A 21,777-nucleotide genomic window follows, 5' to 3' on the forward strand; every position below is an offset into this window, starting at 1 on the left:
GCTTTGCATACAGTGATTCTCCTGGTGATTATTAAAAGAGTGGTGGTTAAACTATAATTTATGACATCCAAATTCAAAACTCCAAAGCAGCCATGACAAAACAGAGCCAGCTATCTCGTAGATTAGTGCTTAAAAGTAGGCCTAGGAGAACTCCCCTATGAGCACTCTCTTGACTCTGTTCATGTTGCAGAAGTATACCAATAGCATAAGGCAGTGTTTCTCAAACTGTGGGTCGGGACTCACTAGGTTGGTTGTGAGCCAATTTCAAGTAGGTCCCCATTCATTTCAATATTTTATTTTTAATATTGGTATGTGACTGCATTTGGGGAAATGTTACAGACCTGTAATTTTAACAAGCTACTATGTATTCTTTTAACAATGAAAATAAATGGGACTTTCTCCTAGGTAAGTGTGGGTAGGATTGCAGCCTAAGATTATTAAAAATTTTCCTGTTTGATGAGATCACTTCTGGTGGATCCTGAGAGATTCTAATTCTAAAAAGTGGGTCCTGGAGCTAAAGGTGTGAGAACCATTGGTATAAGGCAGGGGTGCCCAAACCCCGGCCCGGGGGCCACTTGCAGCCCTCAAGGTCTCTTAATGCAGCCCTCAGGGAGCCCCCGGTCTCCAGTGAGCCTCTGGCCCTCTGGAGATTTGTTGAAGCCCACACTGGCCCAACACAACTTCTCTCAGATTGACGGCGACTGTTTGACCTCTCATGTGAGCTGTGGGATGAGGGCTCCTTCCACTGCTTGCTCTTTCACATCTGTGATGCAGCAGCGGCAGCAAAGGAAAGGCCAGCCTTGCTTTGTGCAAGGCCTTTTATAGGCCTTGAGCTATTGCAAGACCTTCATTCGTTCATATAAGTTCATCTTTAATATATTCATTTATGTAAATTTATTCAAATTTGAAATGTAAATTAATTCTTTTTTTCCCCAGGCCCCTGACACAGTGTCAGAGAGCTGATGTGGCCCTCCTGCCAAAAACTTTGGACACCCCTGGTATAAGGTATTGTTCAGTACAAACCCACTGATATTAAAAAAAAATAGTAAAATAAATGTATATATGTATAATACCTTGTTATCACTCTGAACATACACCATATCTCTGAAAATGATTGTTTTATAATTCTTCTATGCCAGTGCTGAGCAGAAACAGTGTAATTTCTGCTCATTATAATAGTATAATAAACAAGTATAAAGAAACAGTATAATAAAACATAGTATAATATACAAGAAGTTTGTGGGTTCAATAGTCTTTCTGAGAAGCAAAGATTCTCCAAGGCACTCTCAGTGCTAGACAGGCACATCTTTTAAAAAGCCTTGATTTATTCATCTGTGATAACATTCATTCCACCATGTGTCCAAAGTAATGACCTAGTTGAATATGGAAAGTAGCAGCAATCAAGTTGCAATGCAAAAGTGGGCCAATTCAAAAGAGAAAAACAATTCCAAGGCAATTTTTTTAAAAACATGAAATATAAACAAAGGGTTTTACAAATTTGCTGGTGGTGGTGAAGAAATTTCTCAATTCTAACTGGTAATTCTACATAGGAAATGGAACAGGCATTTTCAAATCAAACAAACCTAAGAACAATGTTGTTGAGAATATGCAATACACAGTGCAAGAATCACTTAAAATGCCAGAGCTGAACCCAAAGGATGTTAGTCACAACTAAGTCCCACTGAAATTAATGGGATTTGAGTAAGTCACAACTAACTTGCCTTAGATTGCACTTATTAAAGCACCAATTACTATTGCTTCAGTTATGTGTTGAGCTGTACCGGAACAATTAAAGGTAATTCCTGGCATGAACTGAGGCATTCAGTGTTTTTGCCTTGACACTCTTACGATAATTCTGATATTAGCCACTTGAGTAATAAAAAAATTACCATGGATCTACAAACATTCAGCAGAGCTGCCTAATTTGCTCACTGGGCTGAGAGAGTACTTATGATTTGTTTTAATCTCCAATGCAAGCAAAAAATATATTTATATATGTATTCCAGAAACTAACATACCTTTTGTTATGTCAGCTGGAGCTAAAAACTCATAACAGCAACAGCGACAGCCCAAGACCTCTTGGCATCTGAGGTGGCATGGCAAATGTTGCCCCCTGGGTTACCTCTGCTCCTCCAACACTCTAACCCACCACTCTCTTCTCCTTCAGACTTGTGTTTTATCTCCGTCTTCCTTTTTCAATCCAGGTAGTGGGAGGAAGAGGACCAGTGGTTGGAAAAAGGGGAGGGGAGAAGTGGTTGGACAAAGTGGGTGTCCTCTGCCAGTTGCCCAATTGCTGTTAAGGCACCCTTTCTGTACCATCCTAGTTCTTTCCCTGACAAAATGGTCTCTTCAATGTCTTGGATGCCCCCACAGAGACTTGAACAGGGATTTGAATCCTTGCCATGGAGTGACTTGTGCATTTGTTTCTGTTTCACATGGCTACCTCTTCCAAGGGAGTTATCTTTCAAACCTTGTTCTGCCCAAAAAGGTATTCCTTGGGTGTCTGTGCTTGTGGGAATCATACTAGAACCCTGGTTGCAGAGATTCCTAGTAGTTAATTGCTTTTGAACCTTTGCTGCTGCCGCCACAGTGGCTCATGTAGAAGAGTAGTTGGCTCATATAGAAGAGAAGTTGGGTTAGTGTGGGGGGGTGTGTGGGAGTGCCCTTGGGGCATTTCCTCATGGTTACTGGTGGCACATGTTGCTGTGCTGCACATTTCCCTGCTCACTGGTGCTGACCATGCCTCTTTTCAGTACACACTAGCAATGATTCGCTGGCCTCCAACACTGAGGTATATATGGAGATTGGCTCATTGGACTGAGTCTGCCCCAAAGTGGTTAATCTTTTACATTACTGAGTTCAATTAAAACAAGCATACATGCTAAAGTTCCATTTTAAGAGAAAAATTGAGACACTCAAATTTATTTATTTTCAGAATTATACCCTACCTTTCCTGTGCTGAAGCAAAAGCCCAAGGCTGTGTAGCAAGTATAAATGATGGTGCAGCAGTGTAGTGTAAATGGAATAGCAAGCGAATAAACTAATATTTCCCTTAAGAAAGAGACTATATTTTGCTTCAAGTAAAACCAGTTTGTTCAAGTGAAACAGAAAAATATAAAAATGAGACCCATTATATTTAAACTTAACAAAACATAACATATAACTCTACTTACAATTGCTGGGGGATCATTCCATTCTTCATACGAAGTGGCAGCATATGGGTAGATTCTGTCATTTATAATCTTGAGGGTTGCTAGAGCAATAGCTTTCATAGACTGGAAATAGGCTTCCCAGAACCACCTTGCCTGCAAAAATAAATAATGAATATAGATGAATAAATGAACGAACAAAAACACACAAATAGCCAAACCTAAAACACAGCTATAAAGACCAAAGTAGATTGATTCATAGTGGCTCTACTGAGTTCTAAAGGTTCAAAAAATAAGGGCTACAATTCGAGATCTGGTTGAGAGGAACCTAGACACTTGAGTCACGAACCCCCCAGAGAAACTCTGAGCAACTCTCTGAGCATGGCCTTTTTAAGGGAATGGTTGCTATTCACTCCCTATTAGCTCTGTAATCACCATCTGATATTGGGGACACTGTCAAAGTGAAAGCAAAACCTTATCTCTAGTTCTGATTACCTTCCACTTATTCTCCAAAAAGCAACTTTGTGTATAAACACAACGTATTCTCAAAAGCTCTTACAATACAGAGACCATCCTTCAACATACCACCTACCAGTAATAACTGCTGGCATTTCACGGATTTTGAAAGCCAGCCACAATCTATTATGCTTGCTTGCTGGTTGTGTGCTTTCCTTCATATTTTTACAATGTACACAGATATTGGCTACTAAGCATGACCAAACAGCAGAAGATGAAACAAGTGTGAGTAATACTAAAATAGTATGTTATTTTCAAATAATGAACTCTACAGTAATTTCTAATCTAGTCCAACAATACAGAAATATAAAAAAAAAATGTTTTAATGTCCAATCAAACTTGGACATCAAATCCTAAACTAATCTGCAAGTTTATCACAGATGCCATAAAATGCAAGCAACCCAATCCTTACTAGATTTCAAATACGCAAATATCAACTGATCACTCCTCCTCCTCAAATTCCCTGCCAGCTGTCATTCAAGATGAGCAATGGATGCTAAAATACATTTGGTAATGAACTTGTTTGCATTCCAATACTGTATAAAACTGCAACTAACAGAACCAAATGGCTTGAAACCAAATTTACTCTGAAATCAATTCCAAGGGAAACAATGCTTTGCCAATAATCATAGCTCAAGTTCTCCTGTTTTACAGAAGTTATTTTCCCAGCTTAATTGTTTCTGCAGAGTTGTGTGCAGTGTCCAGAAGGCACTCAGATTTAAGACCATTCCCCCCCCCCCCAAGGCTCAGTATCAGCAAGGAGTATGGGAGTGTGCCTGTATATGATAGCCGGCATTTTCTTTCCCATACTGCATTGGCTGCACGCAAAGAGCCTGCAGAGCCAAAAGACAAAGCATAACATGCACAGCTGGTCAAGTGATACTTATGCCTCTCAGGTTGACTTTTCTAACTGTGAAGAACGACTAGCACCACCAATGCTGAAATAACAGAATTAAACACAATTTGGGAGCACCATCTCCTTGCAGATACAAACCTCTGGATGACATAAAATCAAGCAATTGCAGGTCACATTCAAACACTGCACAAGAAAATGTAGTTTGTGAGCCAATGACCTAATTCCCATGGCCAGGTGGAGGGTAAATTTAATCAGGAGCTCAAACTCAGCTGATTCATGCATCTCAGGTAAAATGCACCCCCAACTTAATTCCCTGCACCAGATTAGAAGTCCAACAGGAACATTTTCAACACATTAGCAAATTCTGCATCCTGGGGACACATGAGTAAATGAAGCAACCTATGTCTGTCGAAAGGAACTATCCATTTTAGGGCTGATCCTTCAACATAAAGAGTTTGGAGTTGCAGAAATAGACTGAACACATTCACACTCTAGCAATGGCAAATAATCCAATAGGAATTCCAAAGGACACTTGCATGATGATCCACAATGTGAAAGCTGTTGCCACTAAATTAGAAAACAAAATGATTTTTTCCTCTAAAAACAAGATGAACCTTAAACAATGTTACTCTTGTTTTTCTCTTGTTCTTGCCTACTGTTACAGATAGGATTCCTTCATATACAAAAAAAAAAACAAGCATTTTTTTAAAGGATTGAATCGTGATGGGAAGCCAAGGATTACAGGGATGACAATTTGGTGGTTTCTGCTCTCATAGACTAACAGGGGTGTCCAAACTTTTTGGCAGGAGGGCCACATCATCTCTATGACACTGTGTTGGGGTTTGGGAAAAAAGAATTAATTTACATTTCAAATTTACATAAATTTACACAAATCAATACATTAGAGATGGAACTTATATGAATGAATGAAGGTCTTGCAATACCTCAAGGCCTATAAAAGGCCTTGCACAAAGCAAGGCCAGCCTTTCCTTCACTGCTGCTGCTGTATCACAGACATGAAACAACAAGCAGTGAAGGGAGCCCTTGTTCCACAGCTCATACAAGAGGTTGAGCAGTCGCCCTCAAGCTGAGAGCAGTTGCACTGGGTCAGCACGGGCTCCAGCAAGTCTCTGGAGGGCCAGAGTCTCATTGGAGATTGCGGGCTCCCTGCAGGAAGGATTGGGAGTCCTCGAGGGCCGTAAGTGGCCCCCAGGCCGGGGTTTGGGCACCCCTGAACTAAGGCAAGCTCTTCCCTAAATAGCAACACTACTAAACTGTGTAGATGCTCCACTTCAGGCATGTCTGGCTGAAGGTGTCTGGGGATTGTTGATTCCTGGTGGGTACAAAGGAGACACAAAAGCTGGAGAGGTCCAAGCAGCAAATCCACAATACATCATCTGTTCATTCCATCCTCTATCAAATCAAAGGCACGTTAAGAGGATTTTGTGGTCTGTCACTGGAGTGCTCCAAGTTCCACCTATGCCTGTAGGGAGGCTGCCAATGCACAATGACAGGTAGAAAACTGTTGCATATTTATGAGCATGCTCATGTACAACAGGCCATTCTTCTGTATTGCTCCTGAACTATTTCTATGGTAAACCAGTTTGAAATATTAAGTTTATAAGATTGTGTGGTTAACAAGCCCTGAAGTTACTGAAAGAGCTATAGGATGGTACTTAGTTTTCCTCAATTTAACCAAAGCACTCCCTCTTTTAATTCTGCAGAGTGCAACAGGTTACTACACTATTAGACCTGACCTAACAACAATGTCTATAAAATCCTGCTCTCAATTCCTGCTACTATCAGAGGCAGCCATCATTTCCAGCTTTCTTGTGTAAACATTTTAACAGCAATGTCAGAAAGAACTGTATTTTCACACCATGAATGAAAGAGAAGGTGGGGAATACAGAAAGGAATTTATCTTTTATGGCCTAAACATTTGTGTAATTATTCATTTTAGGAAAAAGAGCTACATGAGTTTTAACAACTGGCAATAACTTTTTCAAGTTGTTTTTCTTTAAGACAAAATCTAAAATTTTCCAAAGGGATTACAAGTCTCCAAACAGATGTTTTCAGGGCTCAGTGCTTCCTTCCCACCTTGTTTGCTTTTCCAGAAAATAAACTGATCAACGTGACTAGTCAGCCATTCAGTACTATCCAACACAGAACATTACTGAGCACAGCAGGAAATTCTTCCACTAAGAAGAGATGCGCTCCCCTCATTTCATCAAAGGGAGCTTTGATTTTCCTGTTCAGCACCATATGTAATTGAAAAACCTAAGACTTAAAAGGAAACAAGAGTTCTGGACACTTTTGGATGACATGATTCTATCTAGCACTCATGTGATTAAAAAAAGGACTTAAAATGTAGTGATTTGAGATTTCAAACAGATTGCTTAGTAGCCATGAAATCAGCTGCTTGGTAATGCTGAAAAATTCTAGCTTCTTAAAAATCTAAAATGACACCTACAGCAATTTGATAGATTTTAAGAGAAACCACAGTATGAGTTAGTTATAAAAAGTGTTGAGTGCCTTTCTTTTTTTCAGATTTCTTTCACATCCTTGGTTAAGCCATTTAAACACACTGCTTTTCTTTTTAAAACTTTTCCTTCCCTCTAAGCAGCGATAATTAAGAGAAAAGCTATAAGCTTGGATTCCATATTCAAGGGAGATTCTGCTCATACAGAAAGGTTTTCCTGCTCTCTTCTTCCCACTGTATCCCTTGTGCTCCCAAAAATTCATTTCCTGAAGAGGACCCTCCAGAACTGTGTAGGATGTAGCATGGAGAGGCCGGGGGAGGGGTGGAATCAGAAGAAACTGGGGTCCACCTTCCATAAGCATAAATGCTTTCCATTTAAGATTTGATTCAAAAAATAATCTTCAACAACTACTATACAGGAATATTCTTTAGCAGTACTCAGACACTTTAGCCACTGCAAAATACACTCAGCATCTTATGCAAGTTATATACTAGAGTCAAAGTATAAAATCATGTATACTCAAAATTACTTAGAAAACCCTTGCATCCAAAAAAAGTACTGTCTCTTTAAAATTAGGAAAGGCAAGTGGGAACTGAGACTGAGGAAACAGCTTCATTCTCCGATCTCACGCTCATTCTCAGGCATGTATTTCTTGCTTACACTATTTAAATTGTTTTTATCTGTTTTGTTCTGTGATATCAGCATGTTTGGCTTGGGACTGGAACCTTAGCCTCAGATATGTTAGCAAGCACTTCTCTATATGATGCCACTAACTGCATGTATGTGGTCTTGCTCACAATTACATCCACAGGCAGTGGTTTACAAATGCGCAAGGTCATTCAGTTGTGGCTATTATCCTATGGAATGAAGAGTAGCCCCACCTACTACTTGACAACCAGTTGTAGTTAAATGGGCCATTAGGTTTATTTAATAGGCCTCCTGGGAAATCTGAGAAATTTTCGCATGAAGAACCGAAGGTCTCTGAAGGGAATTTATTGCTTGAGGGTCCCAGTCTAATCCATTTGTCTGGCTATCTAAAAAAAACCCTTTAAAACCCTGTCTGCCTGACCTTCATATCACAGGTTTAATGTCCTAGTCCAGGGCTGTCCAAACTTTTTGGCAGGAGGGCCACATCATCTCTCTGACACTGTATAGGGGGCCAGGAAAAATTTGAATAAATTTACATAAATGAATATATTAGAGATGGAACTTATATGAATGAATGAAGGTGATAGCTCAAGGCCTATAAAAGACCTTGTGCAAAGCAAGGCCAGCCTTTCCTTTGCGGTTGCTCTGCTTCACAGAGGTTGCTTCAAGAGGACTGAGGAGGCCTTCTGAGCCCTGCTGAAGCCCAGCATCAGAGAAGGAGGTGGGTCTCAGCACCTTTCGCTACAGAACAGGTGGGTCCTGGTGGTTTTTTGAGAACCCTTGACTTAAAGGATTACAGAAGATAAAAGGCGGGATTAAATGACGTTCCATGAACAAACCAGGAAAGGGCTGAGAGTCACCACAGAAATACAGAATAAGGGCAAAGCTTACTTCTTATTGTAATCTGTATCCCTTTTGTCACCAAATAATGCCAGCTCATTAAAATATTTTTTCTGTTTATATATATGTGTATATGTATACACACACACACACCCTCTTAATAATTTACTCACTGAAATGAAAATTCATTTAGTCAAGGTGTTATTTTCCTTGAAAATAAATATTCAAGTAACTAGAATTCCTTCATGAGCCTGAAGAGCATCAGGTTACAGGTATAAAACTTGGTATTAATGTGACTAGGAGTCCTCAACTGCACTGAATCAATTACAAATGTTCAGCATAATGTGAAGAAATTAATATGAAGCAAGATGCACAAAAAGGGCATAAATGAGCAGAAACAGATTAATCACATGTAGGTTATGATTGGTTTGGGGGGGAACCCCCTCTGGCTTTCATCATTCACCCAGGCCAAAGTACTCGCTGGAAAAGGGAAACGTTTGCAAGAGAAAGGGAGAGGTACTTGGAAGAAAGCAATAAAAGTTAACTGCCTAGCCTAACAGTCAGGCGCCATGGCCATGGCGTTGTTAGATTTTACCCCACTGCAACAGTCAAGTGTTCCCAGAGAGTCACACTTCACACAGTTTATGAGGTCCTGAAGTGCTACCATCTTCATGTTGGCAAAGGTTACTTTACTTTAATGGCTTTCCTTTTGGAGTTATAGAAAACCTACATATTTTACTATCATCAGGTCAGTTAGACAGAAGTGGCTGTTCCAACAGCATGGCAGTTCTACCTAATACTACACAGGCCTTTGTCTTTTAGTCAAGCTGTAGCCCTTTCAACCCAATTTCTTCTTCCACCTTGATTCCCTATTTCAACTTCTGCCCATCAATTTCTGTGTGCAATTTCTTCTTATGGAGCGGCTGGTAGCGGATCGCCAGCCTCTGACTAGTGCTGTCCCAGTGCAGGCTCACACTGGGCCAGCTCCAGAGCTTGGCCAGTGCTAACCCCCAGCGATGAGCCAGCATGCACAATTCAGGACTGGGTCCTAAGAAAATTGAGTCTGGCTTACTCAGGTGCCAGCACAAAACAAAAGCAGATTGTAGGAAGTGCTGTCCAGCGAAAATGGCTTGCTGAAGCTGGCAACAAAACAAGAAAACCAACCATTTTATACACACACAAAAATTTATTATTACTGTAATATTTTCCCTTCTATATCCTAGGTGTGCTTATTACAATCAAGAAAGATGCCACCTCTGAATCACTGAATAATCAATAGCTGATGAATTAACCAGACAGGTCGAGCCTCATTATTCGCATGGGCTCAGTTCCCAGAACACAAGCTGATGTCAAAAATCGCACTATAGCAAATCAATTTAAAAAACAAAATGCCTTTGCTTGGTGGTTTAAAAACAGCCTTGCTGACTTCTGTGATGTTAAGATAGACAGAGACATTAAGAGGACAATCCAACAATCAGTCTCTCTCCAGGCGCTTAGAAAGGATTATCTTTCTTTCAGGTGTTCAGGGAGAAGGGAGAGGGTCTCTTAGAGAGAGAATGATTGATGGATTGTCAGCTGGCTGCCCTCTAACTATTGCAAAGGACTGTTTTCCTTTAACTTAAAGGGCCCTTCTCATCATGTTGAGACAAAAATTTCTACAACAGTAAGAACAGCATTTTATAGGGGTGCATTTTTCCCCTTCTCCAGGGACCAGCACATTCCTTCTCATCTGCAGTGGCCATTCGTGTTGAATCAAATCCGTGTATAAAAAAATCTGTGTATAACAAGGTTGGACCTGTATTTCATTTGATTTTCCTTCTTCCCAAATATCTTCACATCCCCTTCTTTCTGTCCCCTTTCCTTAGACTGGAAATTAAGTGGGTACATTGTTTTGGTCTGCATTGTTTAGAAAAAGCAAACATTAAAATTTTAAAAACCCACCATTGTGCATTGCTTTACATAACATACAACAGTTTTTGATTATTTATGTAGCAAGGCAAATCTAATAAACAATAAACAAACAAACACTTTACAGGGTAACAAAGAACAAAGCAAGTCCCTCTCCTGAGATGCTTACAGTCTAAAATTTGACATTGCAGCAGCATCAGAGGTTGGGGAAGAAGATGCAGACAAGAATAATAATGGAAAGATGTGCATTCTGTTCAGCTTTACACACATACAAACACACTCTTTGGCTGCACTCCTTAATCATCATCTCCTGAAACAAAGCCTAATACTTTATTGTTTTGAGGTAATTGCAAACATGTTACTACTGAAAAAACTCCACAGTCAGGGAATTAGAGGACAGGTCCTCTCGTGGATTGAGAACTGGTTGGAGGCCAGGAAGCAGAGAGTGGGTGTCAATGGGCAATTTTCACAATGGAGAGAGGTGAAAAGCGGTGTGCCCCAAGGATCTGTCCTGGGACCGGTGCTTTTCAACCTCTTCATAAATAACCTGGAGACAGGGTTGAGCAGTGAAGTGGCTAAGTTTGCAGACGACACCAAACTTTTCCGAGTGGTAAAGACCAGAAGTGATTGTGAGGAGCTCCAGAAGGATCTCTCCAGACTGGCAGAATGGGCAGCAAAATGGCAGATGCGCTTCAATGTCAGTAAGTGTAAAGTCATGCACATTGGGGCAAAAAATCAAAACTTTAGATATAGGCTGATGGGTTCTGAGCTGTCTGTGACAGATCAGGAGAGAGATCTTGGGGTGGTGGTGGACAGGTCGATGAAAGTGTCGACCCAATGTGCGGCGGCAATGAAGAAGGCCAATTCTATGCTTGGGATCATTAGGAAGGGTATTGAGAACAAAACGGCTAATATTATAATGCCGTTGTACAAATCGATGGTAAGGCCACACCTGGAGTATTGTGTCCAGTTCTGGTTGCCGCATCTCAAAAAAGACATAGTGGAAATGGAAAAGGTGCAAAAGAGAGCGACTAAGCTGATTACGGGGCTGGGGCACCTTCCTTATGAGGAAAGGCTACGGCGTTTGGGCCTCTTCAGCCTAGAAAAGAGACGCTTGAGGGGGGACATGATTGAGACATACAAAATTATGCAGGGGATGGACAGAGTGGATAGGGAGATGCTCTTTACACTATCACATAATACCAGAACCAGGGGACATCCACTAAAATTGAGTGTTGGGCGGGTTAGGACAGACAAAAGAAAATATTTCTTTACTCAGCGCGTGGTCAGTCTGTGGAACTCCTTGCCACAGGATGTGGTGCTGGCGTCTAGCCTAGACGCCTTTAAAAGGGGATTGGACGAGTTTCTGGAGGAAAAATCCATTATGGGGTACAAGCCATGATGTGTATGCGCAACCTCCTGATTTTAGGAATGGGTTAAGTCAGAATGCCAGATGTAGGGGAGAGCACCAGGTCTCTTGTTATCTGGTGTGCTCCCTGGGGCATTTGGTGGGCCGCTGTGAGATACAGGATGCTGGACTAGATGGGCCTATGGCCTGATCCAGTGGGGCTGTTCTTATGTTCTTATGTTTTTTTTTTTAAATCAGGAAAGCCAAATCTATACACATGCACATTTAATATTCAAGGTGATTAACAAGGTACAACGTATCTTGACTTAGCACTTGAACTGTGCAAAGCATCCCATGGCTATCCACTGTAGCATGCTCAGGCAATCTAAAGGAAGTCCTTTCCATGCAACGCAAAGTTAATTCATGAAGTTTGTCACAACTTTACCAGTGATTTCAATAGCTGGGGAGGCACTTGCTGTGCTGCTGCAAGGCATTCTGAGGCGCTACTAGGCCACAATCAGACCTCATCACTGCTGCACCTCTTGTTTCTCCCTTATTTGCAGCTGAGCTCCACAAATTTGGCAATTTTGACTACAATAAATAACTGGAATAATATAGAAATGTCATTTCTAACACAGATCAACAGAAAATCATTATTATTAATTATTATTGCTAAAGATTTCATCCTAGAAAACAATGAGTAAACAAGTACTCTGGGCCCAGAATACTGTACTGACCACCTGAGCACAAATTTTTTAAAAATATACTAGATAGGCATGTGGGGCAGCGAAAAGAGTTTTGCAACAACAGTTTGTTCTGCCTGTGATATCTATGATAACCCTATGGCATTCATTTATTTATACAGGTATTTATATACCGCCTTTCTTTAGTCATCAGATTTCTCCTAAGACTTTAATCCAAGGCGGTTTGCATAGGTAGGCTGTTCTAAATCCCCTGTAGGGATTTTTACAATTGAATACTTCTAGTCTTTCATAGAACTCCTCGTTCCAGCTGGATTCCTATGGTATCTTGGCTGCCACAGTCAGAAAACACTAAGCTAAGCTTATAATCAACAAGACTTGGCAGAACAGTTTTTATATTCTCACAACACCAACGAATGTACGAAATCTCTCTCTGAAAAGTATTTGTCAAAAACTTTGCAAGTTTAGGTATTCAACTATGACACTCAGATTTTTTTTTAAAAAATGTTCACTATGTTATCATTTCAGATTCACAAGGAGCACCAAGGTCACAGTTCAAAATACTTGCTTGACCCTCCAGATACTGGTCACTTGGGAGCCGCTTTCCATGGATTCTCAATGTTACCGCTATAAACTCCTGACATCATAGATAGGACTCCCAGTGGTAAGGTTAAGGGGGGGGGGGGAGAGACATGTTCAGTTATAAACTGCACATCACTAAGATTTCTGACCTGAACTTCTTGATCCCTTTTCTGCATTTGAGCTTTAGTACCTTTCAAGCCTTCATTCTAGGTAATTCATTTATTCAGAGTTGCAAAAGCAAGCAGGAGCTTTACAAATGGTTATTAGTGTCAGATTCTCACACACTTGCATGTGTTCTACATAGAATTCTATTTTCCCTTCTAATGCTGGTAAATATTAATGTACACACACATTCAGGTTCTTATATATTTAGAAAAACTAGAAGGCGATTTCCTCTTGCCTGTGTACTCAAACATTAAAGCAAATACTTTTGCTTGAAAAACTAAGGAATCCCCACCCCATCAAAACAAGTTTGCATGCCAGTGCTTTCATATCCCATTCATGACAACCCCATCCTCTGCATGCTGGGAAGGGACTGGTCAGATAAGGCAAGGACCAAATCTACTCACTATGCTAGGGACTGACTGACTCTATAACACCTGTCAAGAAGTCAGGCCTATCCCAGTAGCCAAGGCTTGCACACCTGAGGAAAAGCTGAGAGAGGGTGCAGGACAGTGGCTGAACTGTTGATCTGTGCACCCCCATATCCCCTAAACACATTGGCAACATTCAGAAGCAATATTCTCATGCTGGGAAAAAGCAATCCAGGCTGCTGGACTAGGTGGAATGGCAGCTGGTCCATGAAGCAGCAAGTAGTCCATTCATATAAGTGCACCACACCCAGAGATAAAAGAATCCTGCCCACTGGAACAGATGGTAGCAACTACTGGCTCCCTCTGATAAACATTCCCCATGAAGCAACTTTCAAATGGGCTTGGTGGAGGACCAAGACAAGGAAGAAATCTTTTGTTCCCTGTCTCACCCTCTTTATCCACTGCAATTATTCATTTAATCTACTCCTATATAATGTAAATTATGTGTGCTCTCTTATCACCTGCATTGCTTCTTTGGGGTTACTGTCCCACAATAGAGTTGAACATATTCATAAAACAAAATATTGTTACAAATGATATTACTACATCAGAGGAAGAATAATGAATTCAGGTTTCTCAAATCATAACTCAACACCACTGAAGGCAATGATATCAGGGTAATGACAGACAGAGACCAAGTTTACAATACTGATCTTTCCAGGGAAGAGAATTAGCAATGAAAAGAACTGTAATAGAGTTTTTAGAATCCTTCTGGTCAAAAGTTCTACATACCCAGAAATCTCTTTAGTACCTCATAAGCTCCAATCTACACAGGTACCTGTATCTACTATGATTACTTGGACTCAAGGAGGTTTGGTAAGGAAGGGAGAATGGAAATCAAGTGTTCCATATTACACTATATGGTTCATTCTAATACAATATGACTACCCACTGGAAAAGGGTGAAAAAGGTTCAGCCACATTTTCTGACAAGTGACGGACAGCTCCTGAAACAGAAAGCAATAGGTTTCAAGTCTCGAGGGTATCGCTTTCAAATATGTCAACGTTCCAAGGGTGGATCAGTTTTCCCTGCTGCAGGCATCCTGCTGAGAGGTGAAGTCCCAAGAAAAACAGAGGAATCTGACAGCAAGCCTTTGAGGTGGCAGGAACCAAGAGAGGTTCAAAGACGAAGCTGGTCAGTGGGTAGCACCTCCGAGCACCACGGAGGTTAGAGGTTAGTAAAGCAGGAGCCACTGTCCAATAAAACAGTGTTTAGAGAGCCCATTCGTCAGATAAATTGAGGATCTGTTTACACCTTTCCCAGCTTTCAGAGCTACACAGTGATGCTTCCCACTGCGACTCGGTGCAATGTCCCTTCACTTCTCCCTTGGTCAGCAGCTGCTCTGGCTCTAGGCTTCTTCGACTTAAAACATGGCTGGAAACCTTTAATCAGTATCCAACATCACAAGTAAATAAATAAAAAGTGCCCACTGCCACAACATCATCGCTCTTGCCTGAGATTTCTCATTATTGTAATACTAATGCCAAGAGAAAGTTTTAATTCCTATGACTAATGAAGCAACGAGGCCAGCACCAATCACACAAATGAAGATTGCCAGGTTTCTCTTATTTTAAAAAGGTGTATCTTCAAGAGCCAGTTTTTATCTTAGACACAACAGATGCCTCCTATTTCACATGAACTTCAACTTGTGTACCAAAACCACCTATTTTGAGAACTTTGCTCTAGTAACAATGTCTGAAACAGAAGGCGTAAGGAACCAGGCTGTCTGTACTGGCAGTATTTACCACAGCAAGCATCTCTTGCCCATGCTCAGACACATGCATGGAAAAATAAGTTTCTACAACCACAAGTTAGCGAGAAAGGAGAAGGGGCTGTGTATCATACAAGTATCATACAATTCCACCCACAGACACAGTGCTGAATTAATTGAACACCACCACCTCGCACAAATCAGTCCTGGTCTCCCAATGCCAAAAGTGACCAATTTCCTACAAGTATAGCCATTTGTTTGTTTCTACTTCCTCTGCCAAGGCAAATCAGTAAGGTGGCTTATATTAAACAAGAACAAAAAAATGAGGGGACCTCTGGCAACAGTGTGGAAGGCAGCACAGGGAGCATAGCACAACAGAAGCAGAAAATTCCCTCAAACTGCACAAAAGCAACAGTGTTGTTGCATTAGCATCACTTAAGATTCAACCCTTTTTAATGTAGGAAAAATAAGTGCATTTCACATATAGTGATAATTTCATGCTCGTAGGTATTTTCCTAAATTGACACATAGCGTTAAGCAGAAACTGGCTGTTGGCTACATCACCAAGTTGCAGGTTATACCTCCAATCTCTTCCCAACTTCACTGCAGAAGCGGTCCTGGGGTTTTTTCGGTGCAGAGCCACCTTCCACTTCGCTGCACCCCCTGGTCCCTAATCCGCAAGTAATTATAACATTATCACATTACTGCAATTACTTCCAGAACCACTCTGGGAATTGCAGCCACTCCAGGCGCAATTCCATGCTGCTCTGGGTAGCCCCCTGCTTCTTTTCCTCCTTTTTTTTTTTTTTTTTTTTTTAAGGAGAAGAGGAAAGATGCGCTCCAGAGTGGTGTGGAATCATGCCAGGAATGGCTGCAATTTCCAGTGTGATGCTGCTCTAGGTCATGAAATGGGCACTGAGGGTGAGGTTGGTGCTGCTGTGGCACCCAGTGAATTTGCCCCCCTTGCCCCCCTAGCTACACCACTGCTTCACTGTTCTATGGGGAAAGGACATCACAGTGTACTGTGCTGAAAAGCAAAATGGGCTATGCAATCACTATTGCTCCTTTTGGAGGAAAAACAACAATTTCTCATAAAATCCAGGACACCTCTCTCTCTCTCTCTCTGCTTCATATTCTCTCTATCTGCTTCATATTCATGGGTAGTAGTAGTAGTAGTAGTAGTAGTAGTAGTAGTAGTAGTAGTAATAATAATAATAATAATAATAATAATAATAATAATACGTATTTATATACCGCCTTTCTTGGTCATCAGATTTCTCCTCAGACTTTTAATTCAAGGCGGTTTACATAGGCAGGCTGTTCTAAATCCCCGTAGGGATTTTTACAATTGAAGAAAGGTTCTGTTTTTCAAGAACCACAACATTTCACATTTCTTTTATGATCTGGTATCACATTCTGGCCTCTAGTTTTCTCCCAGGCTAACAAGCAGCTCCTTCATCTCTCACTTGAAGGGCAACCAAAGAGCAGGTGGAATAACTCAGCGTGGCTTGTCAGCTGCTTCAAGGTCTCGCCATTCACGGTGCCGGTGGCCTCGAACTGGCGACCTTCGGATGTTATCTTCAGGCAAACGGAGGCTCTACCCTCTAGACCAGACCTCCTGCCCTTTTCCATTTCTAAAGAAAATGATAACCTGCCTTTCCAATAAAAGTTCAAGGTGGCACACGAAGATTTAACATAGTAAATACAATCTAGATAAATCAAGATCAGTAGTTTCCAAACTTTTTTGAATGGTGGCTCCCTTTATCGACTGGGCCATTACCATGGCTGCCCATAGGATTACAGTTCTAAACAGTGTATAGGGTGGCAGGTCTAAATTTAAAAAAAACAAACCTATTCTCCACCGGAATGTTTCTAAGGAGGGGGCAGCTCTTAAATCATAAAGGAGATCCACTACTACAGTGCCACCACAGAAAAGGTTCTGCTTCTCACCATTACTCCTAACCTCTTACGTATGGATGCAGGTGGTCTCTCAAGTACCCAGATCCACAGGAGTAAAGTACTTTAAAAGCTTAACAGCAGCACCTTGAATTGGGCCCAAACTGGCAGCAAGTGCAGTCACTAGAGTTGCAGCCCAACAGAGTTGACCCACCAAGCCCCAGCAACCACAGGAGCTACTATAAACTGTACTAATTCCTAGTTCTGAAGCATCTTCAGAAGTTATAATAAAATAGTGTTACAAGTATTATTACTGTATGAACTCACAGAGAATAAAAGAAAATCTTGTTGAAGAATGTTATTTCGCCCAGTTGTAAAAAAAAACAAAATACAGTATAAATAGAGTATGAGCCCAAAGTGAGGCAAATGGAAAACATGTGGAGAGTTCTATGTCATGTTCCTCCTGGCTTTGAGTGCAATCTGTGGTGAGAATTCGTTAATAAAACAATACTCTTTGAATAACCTCCCCACCTGTAACTTTATGTATATTATGTCCATTCTAGCCTGTGTTATCTATGCGTGTGGTTGGTCTGTGGAACTCTTTGCCACAGGATGTGGTGATGGCATCTGGCCTGGACGCCTTTAAAAAGGGATTGGACAAGTTTCTGGAGGAAAAATCCATTACCGGTTACAAGCCATGATGTGTATGTGCAACCTCCTGATTTTAGAAATGGGCTATGTTAGAAGGCCAGATGCAAGGGAGGGCACCAGGATGAGGTCTCTTGTTATCTGGTGTGCTTGTTATCTATGTGTTATCTGGGGCATTTGGTGGGCCGCTGTGATATACAGGAAGCTGGACTAGATGGGCCTATGGCCTGATCCAGTGGGGCTGTTCTTATGTTCTTATGCCCATTTTATGCCTTAATAGTAACAAACCTAACAAAAGATTCTTGTATTGAGAGCTAGGATGGTGTAATGTGTTGGACATTACACCTGGACATTCCAGTTTCAAATCCTTGCTCAGCCATGAAGCCTCACCTACCTCATAAGGTTGTTGTGAGGAAAAATGGAGGGAAAGAATCATGTGTACCATCCTGAGCTCCTAGGACGAAGGGTATATAAAAATGTGAACAATAAATATTACATTGGGCCCGGATGGCATCCACCCAAGAGTTATTAAGGAATTAAAGAATGAAGTTGCTGATCTCTTGACTAAAATATGCAACTTGTCCCTCAAAACAGCCATGGTGCCAGAGGACTGGAGGATAGCAAATGTCATACCAATCTTTAAAAAGGGAAAGAGGGGGAACCCGGGAAACTATAGGCCGGTCAGCCTAACATCTATACTGGGTAAGATGGTGGAATGCCCCATCAAAGATGGAATCTCAAAACACATAGATGATCTGGCCTTGCTGAGGGAGAATCAGCATGGCTTCTGTAAGGGTAAGTCTTGCCTCATATTTTAGAATTCTTTGAAGAAGTCAACAGGCATGTGGATGTGGGATAACCCGTGGACATTATATATCTGGACTTTCAGAAGGCGTTCAACATGGTCCCTCACCAAAGGCTACTAAAAAAACTCCACAGTCAGGGAATTCGAGGGCAGGTCCTGAAGACCAGGAAACAGAGTGGGTGTCAATGGGCAATTTTCACAATGGAGAGAGGTGAAAAGCGGTGTGCCCCAAGGATCTGTCCTGGGACCGGTGCTTTTCAACCTCTCCATAAATGACCTGGAGACAGGGTTGAGCAGTGAGGTGGCTAAGTTTGCAGACGACATCAAACTTTTCCGAGTGGTGAAGACCAGACGTGATTGTGGGGAGCTCCAGAAGGATCTTTCCAAACTGGCAGAATGGGTAGCAAAATGGTAGATGCGTTTCAATGTCAGTAAGTGTAAAGTCATGCACATTGGGGCAAAAAATCAAAACTTCACATATAGGTTAATGGGAGCTGTCTGTGACAGATCAGGAGAGAGATCTTGGGGTGGTGGTGGACAGGTCGATGAAAGTGTCGACCCAATGTGTAGCGGCAGTGAAGAAGGCCAATTCTATGCTTGGGATCATTAGAAACGGTATTGAGAACGAAACAGCTAATATTATAATGCTGTTGTACAAATCGATGGTAAGGCCACACCTGGAGTATTGTGTCCAGCCACATCTCAAAAAGGATATAGTGGAAATGGAAAAGGTGCAAAAGAGAGCGACTAAGATGATTACTGGGCTGGGACACCTTCCTTATGAGGAAAGGCTACAGCGTTTGGGTCTCTTCAGCCTAGAAAAGAGACGCCTGAGGGGGGAAATAATTGAGACATACAAAATTATGCAGGGGAAGGATAAAGTGGATAGCGAGATGCTCTTTACACTCTCACATAACACCAGAACTAGGGGACATCCACTCAAATTGAGTGTTGGGAGGGTTAGGACAGACAAAAGAAAATATTTCTTTACTCAGCATGTGGTTAGTCTGTGGAACTCCTTGCCACAGGATGTGGTGACAGCATCTGACCTGGATGCCTTTAAAAGGAGATTGGACAAGTTTCTGGAGGAAAAATTCATTATGGGTTATAAGCCATGATGTGTATGCGCAACCTCCTGATTTTAGAAATGGGCTATGTCAGAATGCCAAAGCAAGGGAGGGCGCCAGGATGCAGGTCTCTTGTTATCTGGTGTGCTCCCTGGGGCATTTGGTGGGCTGCTGTGAGATACAGGAAGCTGGACTAGATAGGCCTATGGCCTGATCCAGTGGGGCTGTTCTTATGTTCTTACATAATAGCTTTAAGCCTAGTTTGTTACCTTCCCACTACCCCAACCCCCAAAATGTGGGAAATAAAATGAGAAAGAACAGAGGGAAGAAGTTAAAAGTGTGTTTTACAAATTAAAAAGGAAAAAAGAAGATCCGGTAATGCCAAGGATTCAGCAACTCCCCTTACTGTTCTTGACAAGTAGCCATGTACAATACTACAGTAGTTTCTCTTCTCCCACTCTTGATGCAGCGGCTTTCCTTTGCTGTCTGTTTCAAATATCTTTCTCAAGGGGAAAGGGAGAGCTGCTGCTTTCCTCGTGCATCTGATAAGATGGAAAAGTGTCCAGGTCTGACATTTATGAAGGCAGAATTTTAGAGAGGCACTCTGGGAGGATTAAAGTGGGGTTAGGCTCTCTAGTCACTCAACCTAAAATGCTACAAATGGCAGATGGATAAAAGTTCTTTTCAGTGTGATAATGATGCTAAAAGGCCCTGAGACAGAAGCTGTTTCCCCTCAAAGAAGTTAGGGGGAGAAGATGGATGGCTGAAAGCCAAATATACTAATTAAAATCTTAAGTCCAAAGAATTCACCCACATATACCCCTATTTTGGGACTGATGGGAAAACAAGAGTCCATCTTTTCAAATCCTGCATGTAGTTCCATTTTGTCACAAGCATTCAAATACAGGACATACTTGACTGATGGTATACTATGCTTAAATATCATTTTAAAAAGCACCTAGTATGCATCCCTCCTTTATAGATTTCGCTTCACCTCCCATCTCCTTATTCTTCGCAATCCATTTGGTGCAGAACTTTTTCCTCCAGTTCAGAATGAGAGATTTCACATGCCTACATGCGTTGCCTGGAGCCAGTAATAGCTCATATAGCTGTCAGCAAACTGATAAGGGCTGAAATTACTCCACAGAGTCCTCTTTAAAGAGGAGCCAAAAGCATCACATAAAATGAAAAGGGGGGGAAGGGTCACAGAAACCAGTCATTCATGCTGCTTTAATGTGGCATTAAAACAAATAAATTATTCACTCTTGCAAAGGTCTTCTCTAACCCAGAGACTGAAACCCAGTTGGAGGTCAAAGTTGAGGCACTTGGTACAAACAAAAAGACACTGCAGTTGCAGTGTCAATAGGCCTCTTCTGCACGAATTGGTCAATCAGGCACCAAACCCCATCCTTTGGACGAGAGAGAGAGGCTGGCATATCAGGAGGAAAAAAAACCTGAGGTACTTTAAATAAAAATGACTTGAAACTATCAGCAAGAAATTCTTGATTCCTCATTAACTACACAATATTAAGCTCAGAGCTTCTTTGTTTTCCGGTAACTGAAACAGAAAGTCCAGGGGGGTAAAACAGCATAGGGCACATCTACCAGGAATATCCTTTGCACATGTTCTATTTGACTGAATGAACATTGTGCAAATTCCAGCTCTTAGGGCACAATCCTAACCAGGTCTACTCAGAAGTAAGTCCTATTTTGTTCAATGGGGCTTACTCACAGGAAAGTGTAGTTGGGATTGCAGCCTTAGGGAATTTTAGTATTTTCAACAAGCCTTGCTTACAATGCCGTAGGGGAGTGAATCTCAACTGTGGGTCAGGACCCACTAGGTGGGTCATGAGACCATTTCAGGTGGGTCCCCATTCATTTCAATGTTTTATTTTAAATATATTAGATTTGATGCTACCATGGTATGTGACTGCATTTGGAGAAATGTTACACATCTGTACTTTTATCAGATTACTATGTATATGCTTTTAACAATGATAGCAAATAGGACTTACTCCTGGGTAACTGT

General features: G+C 41.4%; 1 protein-coding gene across 1 annotated transcript in view; it reads right to left on the reverse strand.

The window, feature by feature from the left end:
• The window catches only part of EXT2 (exostosin glycosyltransferase 2), a 111,855-nt gene that overhangs the window by 45,477 nt on the left and 44,601 nt on the right, over positions 1-21,777 (reverse strand). The window contains exon 8 of the mRNA XM_066636555.1: positions 3,174-3,305. Coding sequence (XP_066492652.1) covers positions 3,174-3,305 — 132 coding nt within the window. The remainder of the gene's footprint in view (positions 1-3,173; positions 3,306-21,777) is intronic.

The sequence above is a fragment of the Tiliqua scincoides genome, chromosome 1 (assembly GCF_035046505.1).
Source record: "Tiliqua scincoides isolate rTilSci1 chromosome 1, rTilSci1.hap2, whole genome shotgun sequence".
NCBI lineage: Eukaryota > Metazoa > Chordata > Lepidosauria > Squamata > Scincidae > Tiliqua > Tiliqua scincoides.